Source organism: Seriola dumerili, unplaced genomic scaffold (genome assembly GCF_002260705.1).
Source record: "Seriola dumerili isolate Sdu_G_001 unplaced genomic scaffold, Sdu_1.0 BDQW01000331.1, whole genome shotgun sequence".
NCBI lineage: Eukaryota > Metazoa > Chordata > Actinopteri > Carangiformes > Carangidae > Seriola > Seriola dumerili.
In genome coordinates this window covers 5905380-5928236 of record NW_019174586.1, presented here as the reverse complement: position 1 = coordinate 5928236, position 22857 = coordinate 5905380, and the positions used below count along the sequence as shown (strand labels likewise).

Below are 22857 nucleotides of genomic sequence, written 5' to 3'. Positions count from 1 at the left end.
TTTTAAAACACTTAAACATCTAATGTCAGTGATAATCCAGGGGTCTCGTTTACAGTGTGTGATGTGTTCTAGATTGTTTACTTCAGGATGTGAAATTACATTGTATTTTACATTATATTTTATTATCAAATAATCTGCTGATTATTTGTCGATTCTCAAGTTTGGTTTTTGAAATGTCATCCGATAACAAGTTTCTAATTCTCATCTTCAGATGTCGTGATTTGTCTGACCAACAGTGTAAAACCCAAAGAGGGAAATTTGCTATCGCACAAGACAAGGTATGTAGTTGCAGATCGTTCAACTAATCAATTAATCAACTAATTGTTTCAGCTCTACTGTATTTGCGAATTGGTTCTTAAAGAGGTTGTATAAACTTGTTTAAAGAGGCATCACTGAACATGACTTTTGACAGTCATACATAATGAGTGACTTTTAAAGCTATTTGTCAATAGGAACAGAGTTTTCTCTTACAAATTAAAATAAAATTTCTCTTCTAAACGCACAGTTGACAAAGTCTTCAAATAATGAAAGAGCAAGCATGGTTGAGTTAAAATGTTCAGTTTTGGCACACAAATTATAGCGTATGATTTTCTTTTTTATTATTAAAATGACACTTAATCCAACTCTTAACTCCTGAGTTCTTTAGCTCTTTAACTAATGATATAAGCCAATGAAGACAGTCATGAGAAGAATGCACTGCCCAGCTGGGGTCAGAGGATGTACATTTTAAAGCCTGCAGACTCTGAAACTACTCTAAAGTCTAAAGAGACTGGGATATCATCCGGGTGGGGTTTTATACAGAACTTTTTCATCTTGACTGTTTGATAAAATCATTATTTAAGATGAAAATTGATGTTAAGAGCCAAGAGTCTGTCAGAATTAAAGACCCATTGCATCTTTCTACATTCATTGAACTGCACCAACATTCAACAACCACTCTGGGCAAAATCCATCTTTAAAGAGGCAGAGATACCAATTTCCCTGCCAAGTTGTTCATTAATAAACATTACCCCCCCCCCCCTCCCCGCGTCACACACACTGTACACACTGTACCCACATAAACAAAAATAGATATGTTCATACTGTCACACACAAACAAGTCTTCATATTATAAGTACACACACTTTCATTCCCCCCCTTATTTAGCTTGGCACAGAGTTATTTCCTCTTACTGCAGCACAGCCGCTAGTATCACATGAACTCACACATTCAAACACACACACACGCACGCACACACACAAATTACACACAGGAAGCACTCGATATGGGGCCAAAAATACATCACAAACCTTGCATCACCTTCCTCTCTCTGTGTCCACTGTTCCACTTTGTTCCAAAGCTGTGTGGGGGGTGTGGGGATGGGGGGCATGCAGCAGATAATGGGCCAATTGTAAGCGATTACAGTTTGTGCCAGCCAATCAGCACAGCTTGGTACTGGACAGCGGCCAATGGCAATATGCTCACTGCGGCTGGGGGGAGGGAGCTCTCACTCACACAGGAAAAGAAATGTGGCCATGATATGGAACGGGTGTAGGGGAGATTCATATGGACTATAGTCTGTATTTTCAATATCAATAGAAATTACACAATACGTACCCTAATTGGATGTAATGATAAAGATACGTTATAGAGGGTGGTTTCTCTTTTTCAAATTACTTGATTATCATTAGTGGAATAAAATATTGTTATATTATTCCTATCTTAGCTTTCAGAGGTTTTATTTAAGGTGACTGTCCTGAACTGTACCCCAGACTGGGTTCCACATGGACAAACATGATTCAGAATTCCTTTAAAAGATTTTTTTTTTTTTTAATTCCCATTAACATCAGCTTTTTAGTGCCACCACTCGCTACCAGTTTGATTTCTTACATCTTATTGCTTCTCATTTGTAACATTTAGTAATGACTGTCAGTATGTCACACATTAGCACTCCTCTTCACACAGGTTCCCTCTTTTTTAAGGTTCATATAGTCCATATAGTCAATAGTGATTTGTATTATGTATTGTATTAAAGGGAATGTTTGGATGTGACTAATTACCCCTGGGCTATAACTAACGATTAGTGTCATTATCAGTTAATCTAATTAATAATTTTTAGATTGTGGTCTCTAAAATGTCAGAAATATTTATATATATGAACAATTCCCAGAACTCAATACAACACCTTCAGTTGCTTATTTTGTCCAAGCAATAGTCCCAAACCCCAAAAGTATTCAATTTACTATGATGTAAAACCAAACAAAATGCAGAACATCCTCACATTTGAGAAGCTGGAAGCTGAACTTTTGGCATTTTTGCTTGATAATGACATCAATTGATTAATTTCTGATTAAATTTGATTACACCACACACTAATGTCATCTAGTCTGCCTGGTATTTGAAATCTAACAGTTCTGTAGTTTCAGTCAAATTCTGAGTTACCTGATATATAACAGAGCCTGTCCTAGAATGCGTTTTGTGTAATCCTGCTGACAAATAAACAAACAAACCAACAAACAGACACAAGTAATAACATAACATCCTCGATTTAATCACATCATAATCATAATAATTATATTATTGTAAACTGAATATCTATGGGTATTGGACTGTTGGTCCAAAATAGATAGATAGATAGATAGATAGATAGATAGATAGATAGATAGATAGATAGATAGATAGATAGATAGATAGATAGAAAGAGAGATATTTGAAAACTGGGAAATAGTGGGCATTTTTCAATATTTTCCATACAAAATGATATATCAATTAATCAAGAAAATAATCAGCAGATTAAGTGATGATGAAAATATTCAATAACTTTGGTCGGCAACATCGTTTCATGTAAAAATGTTACAGCTCATCTTAAATCAACAAATACTTGCAATTATAAGTCTCTTCAGATAAGAAAAGCATCTGAAAAAACCTTATACAGAGCACCTCCCCACCCCACCCCCCACATATTGTCAGTGCTGACACCGTCCCACCAGGTGGCGGTAGTGAGGTAGTAAGGCCATTCTGAGTTGATGGAAAAAAAACACAAACAACCACAAGAAAACCACAAAACCAAGATGGCGGTGCAAGAGACAGCATCTCAACTGTCCATGGCTCTCAAAGTCCAAGAATATCCAACCCTGAAGGTAAACAAAAATTGGAACTTCCATATATCGGTAGTCTAATGATTCCCGGGATGCTGAAAGACACGATGCAGTTGGTGTTATTAGGAAAGTGGGGATTAGTAGTTCATTAGATAGCGAGGGCAGCGAACTTGACAGGGAGGCTAACGTTAGCTGGACTAGCTTAGCCAGGTAGCAACGTCCACTAACTACCTGTGTTTGAAAAACGACAGTAAAGATTGGGGAGTTCGACAATAACAATTGTTGGTGGCTAGTTAGCTGGCTTCATTACTGCCTTAATGAGCTCTCACAATTGGCGTTGAGTGTGTCGAGGGCCTCAGAAATGTTAGCTCAAGTTTAAGCCTGTTGTTTTTGACAATGTGGTCCCTTCACAGTAGTTATGACAGGTCAGTTGCCGAGCTAACGCTGTATTAATTAAACGATGGTGACACATTAATGAATTTAGCGCCGACGAGTACGCTACACTGGACAGTCGACCGTTTGGCAGTTGCATTCAGTTAGAGGTTGATATAAACGTTACAATGAACATCACTGACAGAACATGAAACAACATGGGTGCTCGTCCCTTCAACAACCAGGCACGCCGTCAATGAAATACCATGCAGACGTGATTGGCCTGCTAGCTTGCTTGTTGTGGCAAACCCAGTTTTATCAATCTTTTATCGTCGCAAAACATGAATAGCCTGCCTACCAAACACGTAACGTCGAGCATGCAGATTCTAGCTGGTTGGAAGATGGATCGGTGGAAATCACCGGGGGAGAGCTCGTAACGCTACGAGAAGCAGCCCTGCGAGTTAGCGCAGTGTCATCAGATCGCTGCTGCCTGTGTGCTCTTCAAAATGGCCAGCGAGAGAAATCACAGCCTGCCGCCGCACACACGCACTGTTCCTCCATTCCACACAACGTTACTGCGACACCACCGCTAAAAGACGAGCTGAAACAGGTCCGGGCTGCTTCCTGTGTTCAACCGTCTCAGGGAGAAAGAAAGCGTCGTCAAATAACGCACGGTTGTGAGTAGCAATGTATTGACAGCTTTTGTGTGGTAACTAATGGTGTGATGTTGCCATGATGAATATAACGTGGCGTTTAGTGTTGATGACGATGTTAGGATGTCTCTGTGTTCAGAAAGCACGGCTGTGGTTTGGGGATGTGTCTGTCTTTGCCTGGATGCTGCAGTAAGGATGATACATGATGGGCACCATTTTAAGACAGGAGTGATGGTTATAATTGGCATCAAATGGGAGGCTACAGCTGGGGGAGAACAGTGTTGATTACATTTGGAGCTATGTTGAGCAGAATTATAATGTTTTGCCCGACACAGACACTGAGGAAGCTGCTAATCTGCATTGCCAACAATATACAGTATGTATTGGATATTATGTCCTTGAGGATGTATTTGTATATTTTTCTCTGTCAGATCTGTGTAAGGTTAACCATAAGGTTTGTTCACCCATATATTCACGTGTTGTCATTTAACATATGATTTTAGGCAGTGGTTTGTAAGTTAGCTGCCTGAATGCAAGAAGTACAGGCCCACGACAGTATATTGACATTGTAATGCTGAATATTTAAGATATTGTGTCTTTATTTCAAGGTGAGCCCAAATTATCATTCAGACTTATTAAAATTACGCAAGCCATGTAATGATTATTAGTATTCTGATTATCATTAATGAGAATAATGTGTGCTGTTAGGAGCAGGCTTGTCATTGTCTCGTGCAATGAGTCGCCTCCCTACAAATCATGAAAGACAGCCACTCACACACTGTTAGCCTAGCACTATAATAGCTGTCTGAAATGTGTTCATGACTGAATTACATGTCCACTGTCAAGCAAATCAAGGTCATATGGAAAAAGAGTAATACCATATATTAGCTCTAGTGGCCAGTCATATTAAAAAAGGGAATATTTATTATTTTCTCAAAATTCTAATTTCCATACCAGATCTGTTGAAGTTGAAAGAAAAATCTTTGTGGGGCAAATTTATTACACATTTTAAATAAAGGTCACATTTGTTTGCACCTTTACATATGTGGGCAATATAGATTAGACATCTTAATTCATGGTATTTGCCATTTATAACACCATCAATATCGGGATATAGTGAATTTTATGGAAATTGATTTAAACAATTATTAGAATAAATATCCAGGTTTGGATGCCTGTTTTGGGCTGTTCCAGTGAAATAAATACCTGACTGATTAAAGGAGTTTTACATTAATTAAAAACAATTCTGAAATAGCCTGATACATTGGGAGATATCCGGCTATTTCAGTATTACATCCTGTATTGGCAGATACCCTGAGATGAGGTATTGGAATCATATTAGGAGAGAAGAAGTTGGATTGGTTCATGTCATTCTGCCAGTTGACATCCCTCTGTGGTTCTGAGGTCTTAATCACTGTATTGCACAACCCTATTTACACCCCAACCTACACCAAAAATTCTATGAATGTGTAAAACTTAATTTGGGTTTATCTACAGCTTGCTGTAATCACCATCTATCTGGCTACTGACTCTTTCATTTTATGACCCACTGTTAATTTGTTGATCTTACGCCACCAGTGTGTCACCAAAAACTCAATATTTGCTGGTCAAACATTGACCAGTTGAACGTGTCTGTGGCAAACCCTGATCTTGATGAAGCCATCAGGAAAAATAAATGCTGGAGAGACTGACGTAAAGGCAATGTCTTTTCCATCTTTTCCGTCTCATACAGAGGCTATACACATTCTTGAGCAGAATAAGCCCTCTGTTTCTGCCAACAGGACAATAATGAATATTTACTAGTGCATGCAAAACTGTTCTGTGGTAGAATTAAATATCTGAATCACAGGGTCCTGTTCTGGGCTTTAATTCTACAAAATTAGAGCTGAATTCCCCAAATTCCAGCCAAGCAACAACATTGCTTATTCTGTCATTTTGCATGGCAATCTTGTATAATTTTCCTCTCCAGTCTTAGTGATCTGAGAAATGAACCTGGCTCTAACTTAAAAGAGAAAAACAATCTCAATGGATCAAAGCTCCACTTGTTTTTTAATGCAACACATCAGAGAATGAACCACAATGGTCACATGAAGCTAGTTTACAGGTGTCTGTGAAGTTATCTTATGTTGTAGTACAAGGGAGAAAAACACTCTACTGTTTGGTTTGATTCTAGATAATTGTCTCTAGATCTTGTTGAATATATATTTAAAATTTTCTATGATAAGCATGTGGTTCATGAATATTTTTTGTTTTGCTTTTTCAAAATTTTGTTTTCATTGTGCTTTAAGTACCACAATCACTAAAAATAGGCAAACTGTAGCTACCTGCCAGTGGAGGGCACATGCTTTATACTTTGACTTTATGGTTATGGTGAAAGATCAGGTGAAAAATAATAGATTCTAAAGCTTTTCTTCTTAATATACTGTAGTTTAGGTCATAAACTGTAAAAAGGCTTTCAAGACAAGTTCTTTGATTTGAAAGTCAGTTGCAAGGCCAACAATGAAATAAACAGGAATTTGTTAGGATTAAGTGGATCGTGATGATTCGAGGTGAGATGCATATGAAGTTGGTACCTGGCAAATTAGAGATGTACTAGATATGTACGGTCTTACTAACAAAATACTGTTTGAAATTGTACATGACAATGATCAAATACTCTGTAGATAGCAGCAGCAAGAAAGGCAGGATTGTTGCAGTCTGAAAAAGTAGACACCGGACAACTGCTCCCTGCTTTACTTTGTTTCTCTTGAACAGTTCTTGAACAGTTCTTGAACTCAGCTGGCTGCAGAAAAGTTATGAAGTTAGGCTGTGAGAAGACAGATCATAGGGCATCAAAGAGCACACTATGTAATGTTAAGTTCATTCCACTGTCTGTGATATCTTTGGAAGAAACATTAACAGCAGGGGGAAAAGTTAGGCTTGTGTTTGCTCTGGTCTCTTTAATCCTTCCAAGACAGGATATCTATGCGAACTACTTATTTTTCTATGGAGCAACCCTCTCAATATGGAAGGATATGTACAAGGTCCATTACAGCTCAGCTATCTAAACAAATTTCTGCATTTTCCAAAATGCAAACCTGAATCAGCCAAAAGTCATTCTCATATGGGTCTGTTAAACTGTTATGACACTTCATAAAATTGTACTGAGCTGCATGTTTTCTCTGTGCCATTAGCCAAACCAGCATGCCTCAAACAACAAGGTAAAAATATCCAATGGCATTGTCTTCACAGGTCCCCTACGAGACTCTGAACAAACGCTTCAGAGCAGCTCAGAAGAACATCGACCGGGAGACGAGCCACGTGACGATGGTGGTTGCAGAGCTGGAGAAGACCCTGAGCAGCTTTCCGGTGGTTGACTCCGTGGTGTCACTGCTGGATGGAGTGGTGGAGAAACTCAGCGCCCTGAAGAGGAAGGTGAGGAATACACACATAGGCACACTTCTACATGCTCATGGAAGTACAAACATACACAGTCATTGGTAAGTGTAATAAAGAGTTAGGCCTTGCCTTTATGGTAAGTTTTGGAATTTGAAACTTCAGGAACTAGATCTCTTCACTGATTTTGATTAATTTGAAAATCCATGTATCCAAGTATTTCTCAATGCTGCTATTCACACTGAAATGCAAAACAAAAACACTTAAATCTCTTTCACTTATTTGTCTTCTACTTCAATTAAACTTGGCAAACAGAAAAAAGAATTCTACCACCACCTTCTATTAAGAAATGAGTGGAGAGATAAACAGACAGGCCATTCTGTGCCTGATCTTAGCAGAGTACGTCTGCCGCCTCAGATTTTCTCCATGGTTGTTTGTTTTGTGTTCTAGTAAAGCTGATGACAGGTTTTTGTCATTCTCTTGAACAAAAAAGTGATTACAGAGATAATCAGTGGCAAAGAAGAGTTGGCTTAACATAGCTAGCAAGTGCAAATACGCCAGCTTTGTTTGTGGAAGGTCTATCACAACAGTCATGTGTTGTGTTTTTAAGCTCTTTCGCTTTCCTCTGTCAATACTACACTTCGATGCCAGTCTTTTCAGCTGTAACCACTTTGGAGATAATTTTCAAAACCAGGCCTTTGGTGGATGGAGATTAAACAGAAAAAATCTGTTATTATTATTTTACATCCATGCTTGTTAGTGTGCACACGGCCCAAGAAACCTCCATCTTATATGGTACCCCATTGAAAAGTTCTGAGCAAGACAAAGACTTGCACCAGCAAAAAAAAAAATTACTGTAAATACTATTCAGTAATTAGTAATTGAAAAATGCAAGCACTAGTTTTGGCCCTAGTACTACCTGTATACACTGCTGGCAGTATCTGATCTATAAACAAGATCTCCCTCCAGCTGGAGCCAACTGTTGAAAGCCACATTACTCGCCCCGGTTGACAAAAGCACATTATTATGGCTGTGGTTTCTTTATAATGGCATGACTGTGGCCTTGGTGGATTGTGTTTGTCAGCAGTGGAATGCTGCCTGGCTGGTTTTTGCAGGTCTTTTCTAAAATGACAGAAAACAAGTGATCAAAACACACTTCTACAGGTCTTTTTTCCTCTGTGCCAAAATGTTGTGCAGCAGATACTTGTCACATACTAAAATACTCTGGCTGGTGTAGAGAGAAATAGTCTAAAAGTCAACAATAAAATCTGATAGTCTTAGTGTGAAAATAAACCACATAGGTAATGCTTTACAAAGCCAGTGTTATGCAGTGTTTTATTTTTTTCAAATAAATCTAATCTCAAGTGTCAGTGTGCATGGAACATTGCACCCAGGAATGCAGTTATTCACTGAATGATACAACACTGTTCATCACTGTTTCTTTACTGTTTTGACACTTCAGAATATATTTGTGATAAAATATAACATGTAGCAGTGGAGGCCCATTTTTTAATGTGTGTGATCCTCAGCCTTTATGGTTATGACACCCAACTTGCCTCCACCACATAACAGTTAAGCCACAGAACAGGAAGCAGCTGTTAGTCTTGTGGTCTGGCTTCAGTGTGAGGGCAGCCAGGCAGATTATCATATCAGTTTGTAGTAATCAGCTGTATTGCAAAAAGTTTACAAAAAATCTGGGCTTCTTCCTGTTCAAATCCAGATTTATTGCATGTTATCAATATAATTAGACTTTATTTAGTTCATTTTCTCAGCCAAATTCTCCAAAACGAGATAAGCTGCGCTTCTTCAAATGTGGCATTGCTATGCCACATGTTTTGAAATAGTGCAATTATAACAAGTATTAGTATTGAATGCACTATAATTTGAACTTGTGCTTCTGTTTTACATACTGCACATTCACCTTTTTGTAAATATCTTGTATTTTGCATATCTTGCATGTGTGTGTCCTGTAGGCTGCTGAGTCTATCCAAGCAGAAGATGAGAGCGCCAAGCTGTGTAAGCGTCGTATCGAGCACTTAAAGGAGCACAGCAGCGACCAGCCAGCCTCAGTCAACCTGTGGAAGAAGAAACGCATGGACCGCATGATGGTGGAGCATCTGCTACGCTGCGGCTACTACAACACAGCTGTTAAACTGGCCAGGCAGAGTGGTATAGAGGTAACTGTCTGTGTGTCATTATTGTGTTTTCTCAAGGTCATTCAAAGTATTTGGAAGTTCTTTGAGTTCATATTGTGCCAACACTGAAAGAAAACTAAATGACACATTAAGTAATACTCACTGACCTTGATTGAAACACAAACTATCAGTGTAACTTCATACACATTTATTGTGTGTGTGTGGGTTGTGAGTTGTCTCATCCTGAAGTGAAACACTTTTTGATAAGTTAGTTCATCCATTGTTTACAAGTTGTTTTTGAATTTAATCCTCTGTTCCCTACTTAATAAACTTATGTTGTTTTGTCTTTAGTTTCTGATTCCTTTCTTTTCCATTAACACATCTACTGGCCTGTATTTTTAGGATCTGGTGAACATTGAGATGTTCCTCACAGCTAAGGAGGTGGAAGAGTCTCTGGAGAGGCAGGAGACAGCCACCTGCCTAGCCTGGTGCCACGACAATAAGTCTCGCCTCCGCAAGATGAAGGTAGTTCATTTATGACTGAAATTTTAGCCTCATTAATCCAACAGGTTTAAGTTGAGGCCTGACAGATACTTAAAAACAATGTCAAAGTATATCAAGCAAGCAAAACTATATGAACAAATGCTATTGGTTTTGTATGTTGAATATTTCTGCTCTCTCTAAACAATAGTCAACAGTGTAACAATGTCTGTACTCAGGGACAAACATGTTAAGGTTTAATTACTCTTCCTGGGTGTTTTGGCTTTCTGACAGTGTCAGCACATTAAAGTGTTAATCCTGAGATTATCCTATTAAAGTAGAAAGTCCTGAGTAGAGTTCAAACCTGCAGGAATGCATGATAATCTTCCCAGTTAGCTGTTACTTACAGAGTCAACGTGGTAGTGGGTAGATGGCCAAATATTGTAAGGTTACAAGGTTGGTCTGGTGCTTCTTTGTGTTGGGTGTTTTAGTTTTTGTTTGTGAGCATTTGTGAAATTTCCAATTGGTCACAAGAGGATCAAAAAAACTTAAACAAGCAAAACTGCAGGCTGAGTTTAGCTACACTCTGGTAGTTTTTCAAGCTCTACCAGCCACAGCAGTAGGATATATTTATATTTTTTCCTCTGTCACAAACTATTTGGTAAATAAAGTACTGAAAGGCAGCGTGAAATCCACCAGTACCACAGCAGTTATAAAAGAGATCAGTTTACTGCATGCAACGGTGTCCTGGGTTCAGAAAAAGGCAAATGAAAAGAATTTAAGTTGTTTGAACTTAATGTCATCTTTTGTCTGTTTCTTTGGCAGAGTTGTCTTGAGTTCAGTCTGAGAATCCAGGAGTTCATTGAGCTCATCAGACAAAACAAACGCATGGATGCAGTCAGGTATTGGACATAGAACCACACACACACACTGTTTGTGTCATTACAAACATTGACATTACACATTAACTGTTTCACCCTAAATCTTTACACCAATTGTACTTTAATTGTACTTTAAAGCCAGTAGAACATTAACACATGTGCAGTGTATCACCCATTGATCCTGTGCACATGTATCTCTTTGTCTATGTCAGACATGCAAGGAAACACTTCAGCCAAGCAGAGGGTGGACAGTTGGATGAGGTTCGGCAGGTGATGGGGATGCTGGCCTTCCCATCAGATACACACATCTCCCCATACAAGGTAACACTTATGGTCTTTTACCATTGCAAATATGTACATGTATAAGATTTTATTTGGTCAGACCCCTTTCACACACATACAAGCAAGGAATATAGTGGTATATCATCGAGTGTCTACCATTCACATATGGAAAAACCAGTATCATTGACAGACCTGAAACAGACCAGTCTGCTTAAATGTTCTTCCCTGTGGACACAAGCTCAGTGGTATAATTCAGTGCAGTTGTGTGTATACATGATGAACAACATGCCTGTGCAAACTGTTGATAAATCAGAAACATAACAGATACTTGTTAATGGCATCAACTTTTTATTACTAATAAGACTACACTTTTTAGAGATCAAGCAGAGAAGGTGCTGTAGCAACAGAACAGCCACTAGAGGGCCTCTCCTGCCAATTTTAGATACATGCTCAGTTTCCTCTTGTGCTGCTTTAGACTTGTCCTTGAGCAGCTGTTGTCAGAAGCAATGTTGTTATTTTTATTCTCAGAAAGTGTTGAAGAGTTGTACCATGGCATCATTCCAACAATAATTTATCTCAAAAAGCATTTGGCTATTTGCACAAGAAAAGTAGATGATTCAGCCAAACTGGTGACAATATTTTGGCCAGCTTCTTATGCCAGTGTGACAGAAGCAGGGCTGACAATCTGTCTTCCGCCAACATATTTGTAGACCTGCACAGTTTTAGCTAAAAATATCATCACAGTTATTTTCAGAACATTGAACACACCAGTTACCAGTTCATATTTGGAAACAAATATTGAGGACTGTGCTCAGTTTCATTTACATGATTTAGTGTGAAAACTTGCAGCTACATGTTAATGAGATTAGACTCAATAGTAATGTTACCACCATAGCACACAGCTCAATGCAAAGGATTTAAATGTAACTACATTCAAAAAATTGTATTTACATGATACATGCAAGATGTCTTTGTAGTGAAAAACTCTTGCCAACCACCTCAGATGTGTTTGATAAGCTGTTAATCATAGTTTGCTCCAAACAAACATCTGTGATTGAAGAGCAAGTTAATGCGTGAACAGGACTGAAGCTCTAAACACAAAGCCTTGGCATAATTACTCATTATGTTTAATTAATTGTGGGAGCCAAATGCTAATAAGGAATACAACAAAATTAGTTGCATAGGTGTTGCTCAGTATTGATGTGTTAACACTCATAAAAGTGGAGCAGGTAGTATTCCACATTGCTGGCTTCACAGAGGGAAAAGATTTTGTTTGGCAAAGACAGTAGAAAGTAATGTGATTCTCTTTGTGTGTGATTAACTACGTTTGTTTTTCCAAATTTTCAACCCACCAAATACATGCATATATGATTCACTGAAGGGTCAACTTTACACTATTTTTGAACTCTAGGTTGTGTGTTGTTCAGGTTGTACCAGTCACACACGCACTTTTCCTGGGACTGGTTTTTATTGAAAACCATTGTAAAAACAGGTTGCCCAACTCTTCTCCAGTATTCTATGCTTATTACCAAAACATTCTCATCTACATTTATTATTATTTCCTGTTCCCACAGGCCTCTGGAATCTTCTAGTACACTGATGGTGTTGATTCCGATTTCCAAAGGCATGTGGAAGGGCAGCACAGACTCACATTATATAATGCTTTGTAAAAATTCAGTCTCGGCACATCCTGGCCACTGGCTGATTCTGTCTGTATAATGCATCTGGGGTATATCTCATTTCCCTTATTTGATAGTTTCTTGCACCTTAATCATTGTTTGTGCAGGAAATCGTTTTTGTCCTCCATTTTGAAGGCCGTCCCAAATGTCTTATTTTTGCTCTGAGCAGTGAGGAGGGATCCTTTAGGAGCCATGAGCAAGGACACACAAGACCATCCTTTGATAAAAACATCCAGCTGAATACAATAACGTGTTGATGTCATCAGAACCAGACGTTATCTGAGATGACAGTTCAAATGAAAGGATGTGTTTAAAAACATATTTCTTCATTAGTTCTCTCCTTGCCTCCTCACTGGGAGAGACTAAAGCCCCTTTTACATAGAGATCCCATTATATTGTTGTTAAAAATATCCCATCACTGTGCTGCCTTTGCATATTTACACGGAACCAAACAAGCTGGCATATTGCTGCCCTGTTTGTAGATAGCATGTTCTGGAATCATCAGTCATCATCAAGCAGCATGATGTGTGACACCGTCAGCGTCTCTCCTTTTCTCCACTCTGTCTGTGTGTGTGTGTGGGGAGGGGCTAAGACACACACGGTGAAGCAGAAAGCAGAAGAGAGGAGAGACACGCAACCGTAAATGACAGCAAAGCACACTAGAGACTCTCACACTGCGCTGAAATGAAATGAGTGCACATAAATGACTTTAACATAAATAAAGTATTTTGTTTTTTTTTAGTTTTTTGGGGGAACACTAAGATGCATGTGAGGGAATCTTGGATGCAGTTAAGAGAATTAAGATACCCCACATGTATGATGTGCTTTTCAAACCTTTGTAGTCAAAAATGTTTTGCAAGATAAACATTGTTTGTGTAGGAATATAAGCCGTTTGTTGGAGAAGTTGTTAGTGTTCTCTTTGTCAGTTTAATTTGTATGGATTTGCAGTGCTTATATAACACTCTGGTCTGTGCTTCACTGTACGTGCACTCTCACAAATAGTAATACTGGGTCTTTTGGTGTAAAAAAAAATCTTTGTCTTGTTCGTACTGTTCCATCAGGATCTTTTGGATCCAGCCCGCTGGAAGATGTTGATCCAGCAGTTCCGATATGACAACTACAGACTGCACCAGCTTGGAAACAACTCTGTCTTCACTATCACTCTACAAGCTGGTCTGTCTGCCATCAAGACACCGTATCCTACCTTACTCTATTAGGTTAAATCTGTGTCGGAGGTTGATCAGTATGAGCCAACTATTTCAGTTAACTCCATTACAAGCCTCCTCTTGACTAGGGTTGGACATGTGTTGGATGCAGCCTGGCTTTGGTGAACTAGTGTTGCCAACAGGACTGTGAATGAATCAAATGACACTGACTTTTAAGAGTTGAGAGAGAGAAATAGTGCACACATGGGCAATCAAGACAGGGTGTGGCAGATAAAGACAGAGTGAAGTGTTTGAAACTAACCTGCAGACTGGAGTTTCTGCTGGCAGTGAGAATGCGGGTTAAACGCACAGTAGATCGACATAACACAGTTTTACTGTCTTAAACCTGTTGCGTTAGTTTTGCCCCTGAAATTTTAACCCCTCAGTTATACTGTTTAAGGATGTAATATACGGAATACTTTAATTGTGAATAAAGGAAACAGACATAGGATTTAAAATGCAGAGAGTGTCCTTGTAGTTTAGTAGTATGTGTGGCTATACTGTGTTTAGATCTGTCAAATTGTGTCTTTATCACTCTCTTTTTCCTATTTCTTGTCTCTGCTCTTTACCGTCTAATCAAAGTGTCTGCTGTGAGATGCACAATAACACACAGAGACAGATATGTTCATTGAAAGACATAAATTTTTGTCCTTAACCTCCATGCTCATTCCAGTCAATGCTACAAGGAGGATGGTACCTCTAAGAACCCAGACTGCCCAGTGTGCAGTAAATCTCTAAACAAGTTGGCCCAGCCACTTCCCATGGCCCACTGTGCCAACTCCAGACTAGTCTGTAAGATCTCTGGGGAGGTCATGAATGAAAACAACCCTCCAATGATGCTTCCTAATGGATATGTCTATGGCTACAATGTGAGTACACCGCAAGATGAACTACAGCTGAGAGTACAGGGACTGTGGGAAACTGTTTCTATGTTAAATCACTTTGAAATAAAGTATAGAAGCAAGAAAAAGTCATAAACAGCTGTGATGATTGTTTTTCTGTGTAATTTATTACCCTCTGCTTATCATCTTTTCCAGTCCCTTCTGTCCATCCGCCAAGATGACAAAGTGGTGTGTCCCAGAACCAAAGAAGTCTTCAACTTCTCTCAGGCTGAGAAGGTCTACATCATGTGATCACTCAGATAAGCCTGTCTGAGTGTTAACATGATTGAATATGGCCTGTCATCCCTCACCTGTGACCTGGCCTACTCAAGAGAGCCACCTGTGGAGCTGTGATCCAGTGCCCCCCCTCCCCACAATCCCCCACAGACACACCCAATATGCCCCCTCCCGATACATGATTGACTCCTTTTCACCTACTCCCTCCTATTTTATCACACAGACACTGGGCTCTTCTCCTTCCAGACTCTTAGATGTGGCTAGAAGTCGTTTCATCTGATCCATTCAAGCACATGGACTATCAACATTGTCATTATCTTACAGGCTTTCACTCTGAAGATTAGAAACTAGAGAAAAGGACTGGGGGGGGGGTTAAAAACTGCTAGGTAGATGTTTGATTTTACTACAGCAAATAAAAACTTGTTGAGGTTACTTTGCCTTTTCCTTTTTACTAGTTGTGTTCCTTTGTTACTTAAATAACATGTGGCAGGACTGTGTTAACTCACTTCATTAACCAGATTAACACATGAGATTTGGGCCTTTTTTAAAACAAACATGGCTGCCTGGTCTCATAGTAGCATCTTATTACGTGATGCATGCTGTTGTCTTCTAGCCATGTGTTTTTTGGTGGGTTGTTAAGGGCATGTGTGTTACATGCCTCCGTTAAACTCTAACATTTTTGCATCTCACCGCTGCTTGGCTGTGAAATTGGAGCCTGATTGGGCTGCACTAGGCTCCTGTTTAAATGTAAATATTAGATAGGAATTGATCATCCTCATGTATAAATTTAGGGGGTTTCCAGACAAGTAATGACAACAAAGATTAACCTTCTATGAAGATTGCTGTGTGAACTAAACAAGTCTTTTCTTGGCTGTTGTTATCCTGATATAGCCCACAGTATCCTCAAGTTAACTGGCTGTTCAGTATAACTTATCATTTCTGAAGAAGCTGATCGTTTCACTTGATAATATTAGTTATGGTGTTTTTACTACCATAATGAAGTTTACGCAATATTCAAACAAGACAACCATCTCTGATGTTTTTTTTTAATGAAAAAGATGTCTTCCTTTGTGTGTGAGATTTGCCATTTCCAGCTTAACTCAACCAGTTTCTCTTCTTTTTCTTCAGCTAAATGAATGAGTGCATTTCAGTGCAGTGAATTTAGGATATTTATCATGGGTGATTGTAGTTAATTCAACTTTACCCAAATAGTTTTAATTTCGTAACTATTTTCCAACATTGAACAAGATAATAAAGTGAAGGACTGTGCAGATATGTTTCTCTTTAACTCTGCTTATGTTAAAGCTGCTTGTGGTACCAACATTCTACAGGGTTTACACCACCTCATCAACATTTCGTGTAGCTTAATGCACAATCTTTCCTTTATTTGAAACATTCATTAAGAGACAGGTTAGAAACCTCAACTAGGCTGTTGGCTGAACAATCCTGTCTTCTCTTGCAAACTTTTAGTCATCCTCATTCTTTATTACTTTCTCTAAAAGATGGATGGACTGGGGAACAGAATGAGAACAGGACACACAAATCTGCAATGTGTAATAGGTCATGAAGGTTGACTTCATTGTCAACTAATGCACAAATAATTATTAAATTGTGAAAATATAACTGAACACCCATACAAAGCGATCCAAAATGCAGTTCCATGTTCAACATGATCAGTCTTGTGATCAATCATTTCTTCCATTTGTTGATTCATAGACAAACCAAAAGTTGCCTCATTTGTGTCCATTAATGATTTGGAACTGTATCTGTAAAGACACAGACTGTCCTGTGTGTTTGTGTTGGTAGAATAGATGAAGGGATTGTTTCATGAGCAATATGCCTCATAAAAATTTCCATCAACTTTGATATTGGTGTTTCTTTATTTGCAATGTCTGCTCTATGGGCTCTAAAATCAGCATTAGCATAAGCCTAGGTAGGGTAAAATATTCACTGCTATTCTGTTGAAGTGGAAATGCAGTGAAGTGTTGTCTTTCACCTGAAACTACCTGAATCTCCATGGTCTGAGGAGGTCGCCATTCTGTGTGGGCGTTTTTGGTCTAGCAGTGAAGAGCATGCATACAGATGGTAATATACTGTAGTGCTGATCACTTGTCTGTAATGTCGATTTCATGGCAATACATGAGTATAAAAGAACTATGTTGCTAGGTAAATTTGACAAACAAATCAACTCTTTGATCTTGTGTTGCTTTTTCGAAAAATCAAAATTTGTAAACGTTAATCCACCAAAGTGCAAATTCAGTTTTGAGACAGTACATGTGCTACCAGCAAGGTTTCGTGTACTCTTACATCAAAATGAAGGATTTTGATGTGCTGCACGCAACTAACAATCATTGTGAAAATTACCGTTGCAAGTTTCTATAGCTCAATGTAACATATTTAAATGGTTTGTTTTGTACGACCTATTAATCCAGAACCCAAATATATTTTAATTACACTAATATAAAACATAAAAAAAGCAGAAAGTCCTCATATTTATGTCAATTGACTGGAATCAGTGGTTGATAATCACATTTTTTGACAATGAAATATCTAGTAATTAACTATTAAATTCTTTTAGCTATAAAGCTATAAAGATAGATTTTTATTCACTGAATTAAAATATATACCAGAGTAGGAGGTGTTCTGCAACAAAAATGAATGTTGAATCGGCAGAAGCTTCTGTTTTGGTGCCTGTTCACTCACTGTCATAAACTTAAATTTCTTAAATTGGAATATTGTAACCAAACCACTAATTGCCTCGATTCTTGAACACACGAACGAAGCTGCTGTTGCGGATGAAATTTCCTTTTTATCGGATAGTGAGATCAGCAACCACTCAGTAATGCCGACATACAAGGCGACCCTTAGGCAATACCATAGGCACTAGCGCTGCTTTTAAGCGTTATTTACAAATGGTTCTACATTAAGTTTGATTTTAGGTTGACAATGTTATCAAAGATAAAAGAAACCCGTGTATTCTTTATGATCCCATTTAATAGTATTTTATTAACTCGGGCTTCAATTTGTGAAATTAATGTCAGGGCCAATCTGTGGTATACAGTATTAAGTATTATTATAAGAATGTGTCTGAACTAAATTGTTTCTATTTTTACGGATGCCATATGTATAGAAATTGGAACAATTGTATTTGATCGATAGGTTTGGATACCATGTGACACACAAACCGCCCTCCCAAGTGTTGCCCGCAACGGTATTGTGCGTCACAACACAGAAACGTGTTGTTAAATTTATTTTTCTTAAATAAGCCCATTCCCGATTATTGCTTTGGTTTTACATTATGTCGTTTTAGAGCCTTTACACAGAATATCGTTTGTCTTTTTTTGTACAGAGAAAGAATAGTGGACCGGAAGAGGTGGTGCCGAATTTCAAGCTTCGCCTCCGGTATAAATGCATCTGCGTTCTTCCCCCCGCCACCATTTTGAGATTAACAGACGACTGACTTTGTTGAGAGATTATCATCTCACTGTTGTTCAAAAATGACCGACCAGCTTTGCAAACTTTTCGTGGGTGGACTGAATGTGGACACCGACGACGATGGCCTGCGCAAGCATTTCGAGCAGTACGGTACGCTTACCGACTGCGTTGTCGTCGTGAACAAGCAGTTGCAGCGGTCCCGCTGTTTCGGCTTTGTAACTTACTCCACACCAGAGGAGGCCGATGCAGCAATGGCGGCTAGGCCGCACACTGTCGACGGCAATGCTGTCGAGGTGAAGCGGGCCGTGGCGAGAGAAGACGCGAACAAGCCAGAGGCACTCGCAAAGGTTAAGAAAATTTTTGTCGGTGGCCTGAAAGACGACATTGAAGAGGAACATCTGACCGAATACTTCTCCCAGTACGGTCAGATCGAGAAGGCCGAAGTCATCTCGGAGAAGGAGACCGGAAAGAAAAGGGGGTTCGGCTTTGTGTATTTCACCGACCACGACGCAGCTGACAAGGCGGTCGTTGTGAAATTCCACACTGTCAATGGACACAAAGTTGAGGTTAAGAAAGCCCTGACCAAGCAGGAGATGCAGGCGGCCAACAGAAGCGCTATGGCGCCTCGGGGTAGACCAGGTAGAGGCATGAGGGGAAATCAAAATGGCTACGGCGGCAGGGACTACGGCGGAAACTACAACTACGGAAATGGCGGAGGCTACAACTGTGGCGGCTACGGAGGGTACGGCGGACCATATGGGGGCGGCTATGGAGACCAGGGAAGTGGGTATGGTGGTGGAAACGGTTACAACGAGTTTGGCAGCGGCTATGGCCAGCATTCGTCTGGTTATGGCCCCATGAAAGGGCCCTTCGGTGGTCAAAGGAGCGCTGCCCCATACACCAGAGGCGGCGGCGGTGGTGGCTACCCAAGGGGGGGCTACGGCGGCGGCTACTAGATGAGACTGTACAATGGAAAGTCAACCACCCATCCCCCTGCCACAAATTACCTCCAGCCAGGATTTGAACGACTAAACTCAAATTCAGTTACGGGGCGTCTGCCGTGAAACCCAACCATGGCAGAGATACGGACAGAGACACCCCTAATCATAATGAAGACCTCAAAAACCCAAACAGGTAGGAAGGTCACTTCCCAGAAAACCTGATAATAACGAGCAGCGAATGTTGCCGTTCAACTAGGACACATTAACATGAAGAATAAAACACACAGTGATCCCTTTTATGTTCCCACGCCGATGGCGTGTGGTTGTCGTTTAGAGTTGATTATTTTTTTTATTCGGTTCACCCGTTGTTTTGAAAATTTCGATGTAGGATTGTTTTTCTGACAAGTTCTGATTATCCTAATATTTACATTTTAAGCAATTAGATTAGATTTTGTTTTCTGGAGTAAAATTAGTGTGATTTTTCAATGTATGAGTTTGAGAAAGCATGTTATGTGGTTTTGGATTTCATAGCTATGTTATACTGATAACTTCAATTTGTATAATTATTTACTTTGGTCATTCAGCAAAGGCGGGAAAGTGACACTGCAGGATCCAGTTTCCTTGTTTCCTTCCCTATACTGTACTCAAACTCACGCATAGAACTAGTTTCAACCCAAATATTGTTCATTTTCCATTTACCTGTAGCAATATCTAATGTATATTGTATACTTTCATGTCTGGAGAACAAACCTACTGTTAAAACACTTTGGTATGCTTATGTATGTTCATTTTAAATAAAACGTTATACCACTTAGCTTAGTTATTTTACTTATTTAACCAGGCTTCCTCAAGCTTCATCCACAGGTTTTATAAGTGGCACCATCTTGTTGATCTTTAGTTACATGGCATCTTTCCCACAGTTTATTCCCTTACTCTCAGGTGGGTGAAATGGTTACCGAATGGTTGTAGTCTACCCACAGCCAATGCATGTAGGCTTTGTAGGGTTTGACCTTGTTTTTAAAATTGTGGTTTTTAGACATTGCTAATATAACCTTTTTTAAATATCTTTCTTTTTTACATATTTGAATATATATCTATATGTGGACATGAGGGCTCTGATATTTATCTTTGATTATTCCTACATTTAGGTGTTCTTACTTGTATTCCTGTAGGCTATCCCAGCCAAAATAGCCGTAGCAGTTTGTTTGTAGGCTACATCAGGACCCTGTTGATTACCTGGGGTCGATTGTGATAGGAGTCTGAAATATCTCTTTAGGATATCCACATCCAGCAAACTAGGTATGTAAATCAACCTGTCTTCACTCTGTGTTGGTCAACCATGTATGGATTATCTTTGAGATGGTGCACAAGTGTGCCATTATTTAATCTTAAACAACTTAACTGACACTTCATAGCTCAATGCGCCTTTTATATAGCTAATCTTAAAATAAAAACAAATGTGGGTGGGGGGGTTACTTAATTTGATCTTTAATGAACTTTTAAGTGGGTGGAAGGGGACCCAAATTTTGTTCCACCATTAAATGAGATAATGGAACAAGGAAATTGGTGTCTCCTCCAGAAAACTTGCTCCCCCCAGTTACTCACTCTGTTTCTCTCCCATCTCCTCCAGGTTGCTACGGTAACCTGGGCACGAGGACATCACCCCGAAAACGATGGGGTGTGTGTCTCCACGCCGACGGGGGGACCGGAGAGTGGTAGTGCCTTCTCCCCCTCAGGTGAAGTCAGTTTTCACAAAGGATTCCCCAAAGTGGTCGAAATGCATTTGAATGAGTCTAATTTGACAGGGTCTACTGAATATGTTTGGGGGAATTTTGATAACACAGTGCTCCAATGCAATCATAAACGTTCTTTTCCCAATGACCAGCGGTGATTGAACAATGGACCTGTGTGATGATCTGTTGCACCACAATACTTAAGCCAGGGGTTTCCATCCTTTTTGGCCCGTGACCTTTCAAAACAATCTTCTTGTGACCTCTCATAAGAGGTTAGGGTTTTGGTGTGGATATAAGTGTTTCTTAGGATGTTGAATTTCAATGATTTTTACTTTCCTGAAAAGGTACAAACATTCAGTATTAAATGTAGGGGGGAAAAGAGTTTTTAGAAAAGCTACGTTTTGTTAAATTCTTGTTCTCAAGTCACAGATTTATCCCATTGATATTACCCACAAGTACAGTGGCAATTTTAAATATGTACATTTTGAATTTGCCCTCAGAAGGTAAGGTAAGGAGCTGAGTGTAGCATCAAATTTTAAGAAATGACAAAAAATAAAGGTGGTGGCATGGGTTTATAGTTTTTGTTTTTTGTTTTTTTTTTAAACTCTTAATTCTCAGATTTATCTTGGGCCCCCAGGTTGGAAACCACTGACTGAACAACTGATTTTCCTGGAGAAGAATCTTGCATTTGAGCACTGTGTGTTTCAAAATACAATAAATGGTTATAATGTTGTCTTGTGTTTTTACGTCTACAATGTTTACAGGGTTCAATCCCATAAAGGGTTGTGTCAGATTTAAGTCACATTATATGGTTGTATGTTATTTTCATAGTAAAGTAAAACCAAAAGTTACACATGGCTGTATCCTAAGCGTGATAATCTTCATCCAAGGCATGTCTTAATGAAATGTGAATTGCTTCATTGGCATTCTGCATTTGGCTGAAAATCCAGTATAACAAAGCTTGGACGCCACATTTCTCCGCAGACTTGTTGCAAAACAAAGAACTATGACAGAAACTCAAATGCATATAAATCCCTACATTGACGTAAAGTTGAGAAACCATTATATTAAACACACCAAAGATGTCTGCTGGCTTACAGGATCTATGAATAAATAACCAAAATTTATTGCAGTGAAATGTCTGTGTTCACGCTTCTCTCCAGCTAGGCCACAAAATGAACTGGGACTGATCCTGTCAAATTCCCCTTATGTTGTGTGGAATCTCTCTTGGGGGATCCCATGTTTCCCTGTATTACACTGCCCTTGAGCCTTAAAGACAGCAGGTGTTGTTAAATATAATATGCCACTTGAGGACAACAGGAGGTGTTGCAGGATATCAGATGCTAGTAGTTAGATAAACAAGAGGTTGATGATAATGGCCAGAAATGACCACGAGTATTACAAACACAGTGTTCATACAGCCTCAATGTATGAACACCAGTTTGTTTGTAATACTTGTGCTTTAATGCACCCAAAATTGGCATTGAACAG

At 39.2% G+C, this 22857-nt stretch overlaps 2 protein-coding genes across 3 annotated transcripts; both read left to right on the top strand.

The window, feature by feature from the left end:
- Positions 1–3044: 3044 nt before the first annotated feature.
- On the top strand, positions 3045–16526 carry maea (macrophage erythroblast attacher). Of its 2 annotated transcripts, none has more exons than XM_022759992.1 (9): positions 3045–3119; positions 7334–7516; positions 9451–9654; positions 10015–10137; positions 10918–10994; positions 11186–11294; positions 13996–14129; positions 14813–15008; positions 15177–16526. In XM_022759992.1, the coding sequence occupies exons 1-9, from the start codon at positions 3051–3053 to the stop codon at positions 15270–15272; spliced, it is 1191 nt and encodes a 396-aa protein (XP_022615713.1). In that variant the 5' UTR covers positions 3045–3050; the 3' UTR covers positions 15273–16526. The 2 variants fall into 2 exon arrangements, with proteins under 2 accessions (XP_022615713.1, XP_022615714.1); XM_022759993.1 differs by lacking the exon at positions 3045–3119 and adding an exon at positions 3911–4126.
- A 2155-nt stretch (positions 16527–18681) lies between these two features.
- Positions 18682–20447, top strand: LOC111232615 (heterogeneous nuclear ribonucleoprotein A0-like). The gene has a single exon (XM_022760208.1). The coding sequence runs from the start codon at positions 18755–18757 to the stop codon at positions 19646–19648; it is 894 nt and encodes a 297-aa protein (XP_022615929.1). The 5' UTR covers positions 18682–18754; the 3' UTR covers positions 19649–20447.
- Positions 20448–22857: the final 2410 nt, after the last annotated feature.

Coding starts and splice junctions, on each gene's coding strand:
- LOC111232615 (XM_022760208.1), top strand. CDS start 18,755: ATGACCGACCAGCTTTGCAAACTTTTCGTGGGTGGACTGAATGTGGAC.
- maea (XM_022759992.1), top strand. CDS start 3,051: ATGGCGGTGCAAGAGACAGCATCTCAACTGTCCATGGCTCTCAAAGTC. Junction 9,655..10,014: donor CCAGGCAGAGTGGTATAGAG/GTAACTGTCTGT, acceptor CTGTATTTTTAG/GATCTGGTGAACATTGAGAT. Junction 10,138..10,917: donor CTCGCCTCCGCAAGATGAAG/GTAGTTCATTTA, acceptor TTTCTTTGGCAG/AGTTGTCTTGAGTTCAGTCT.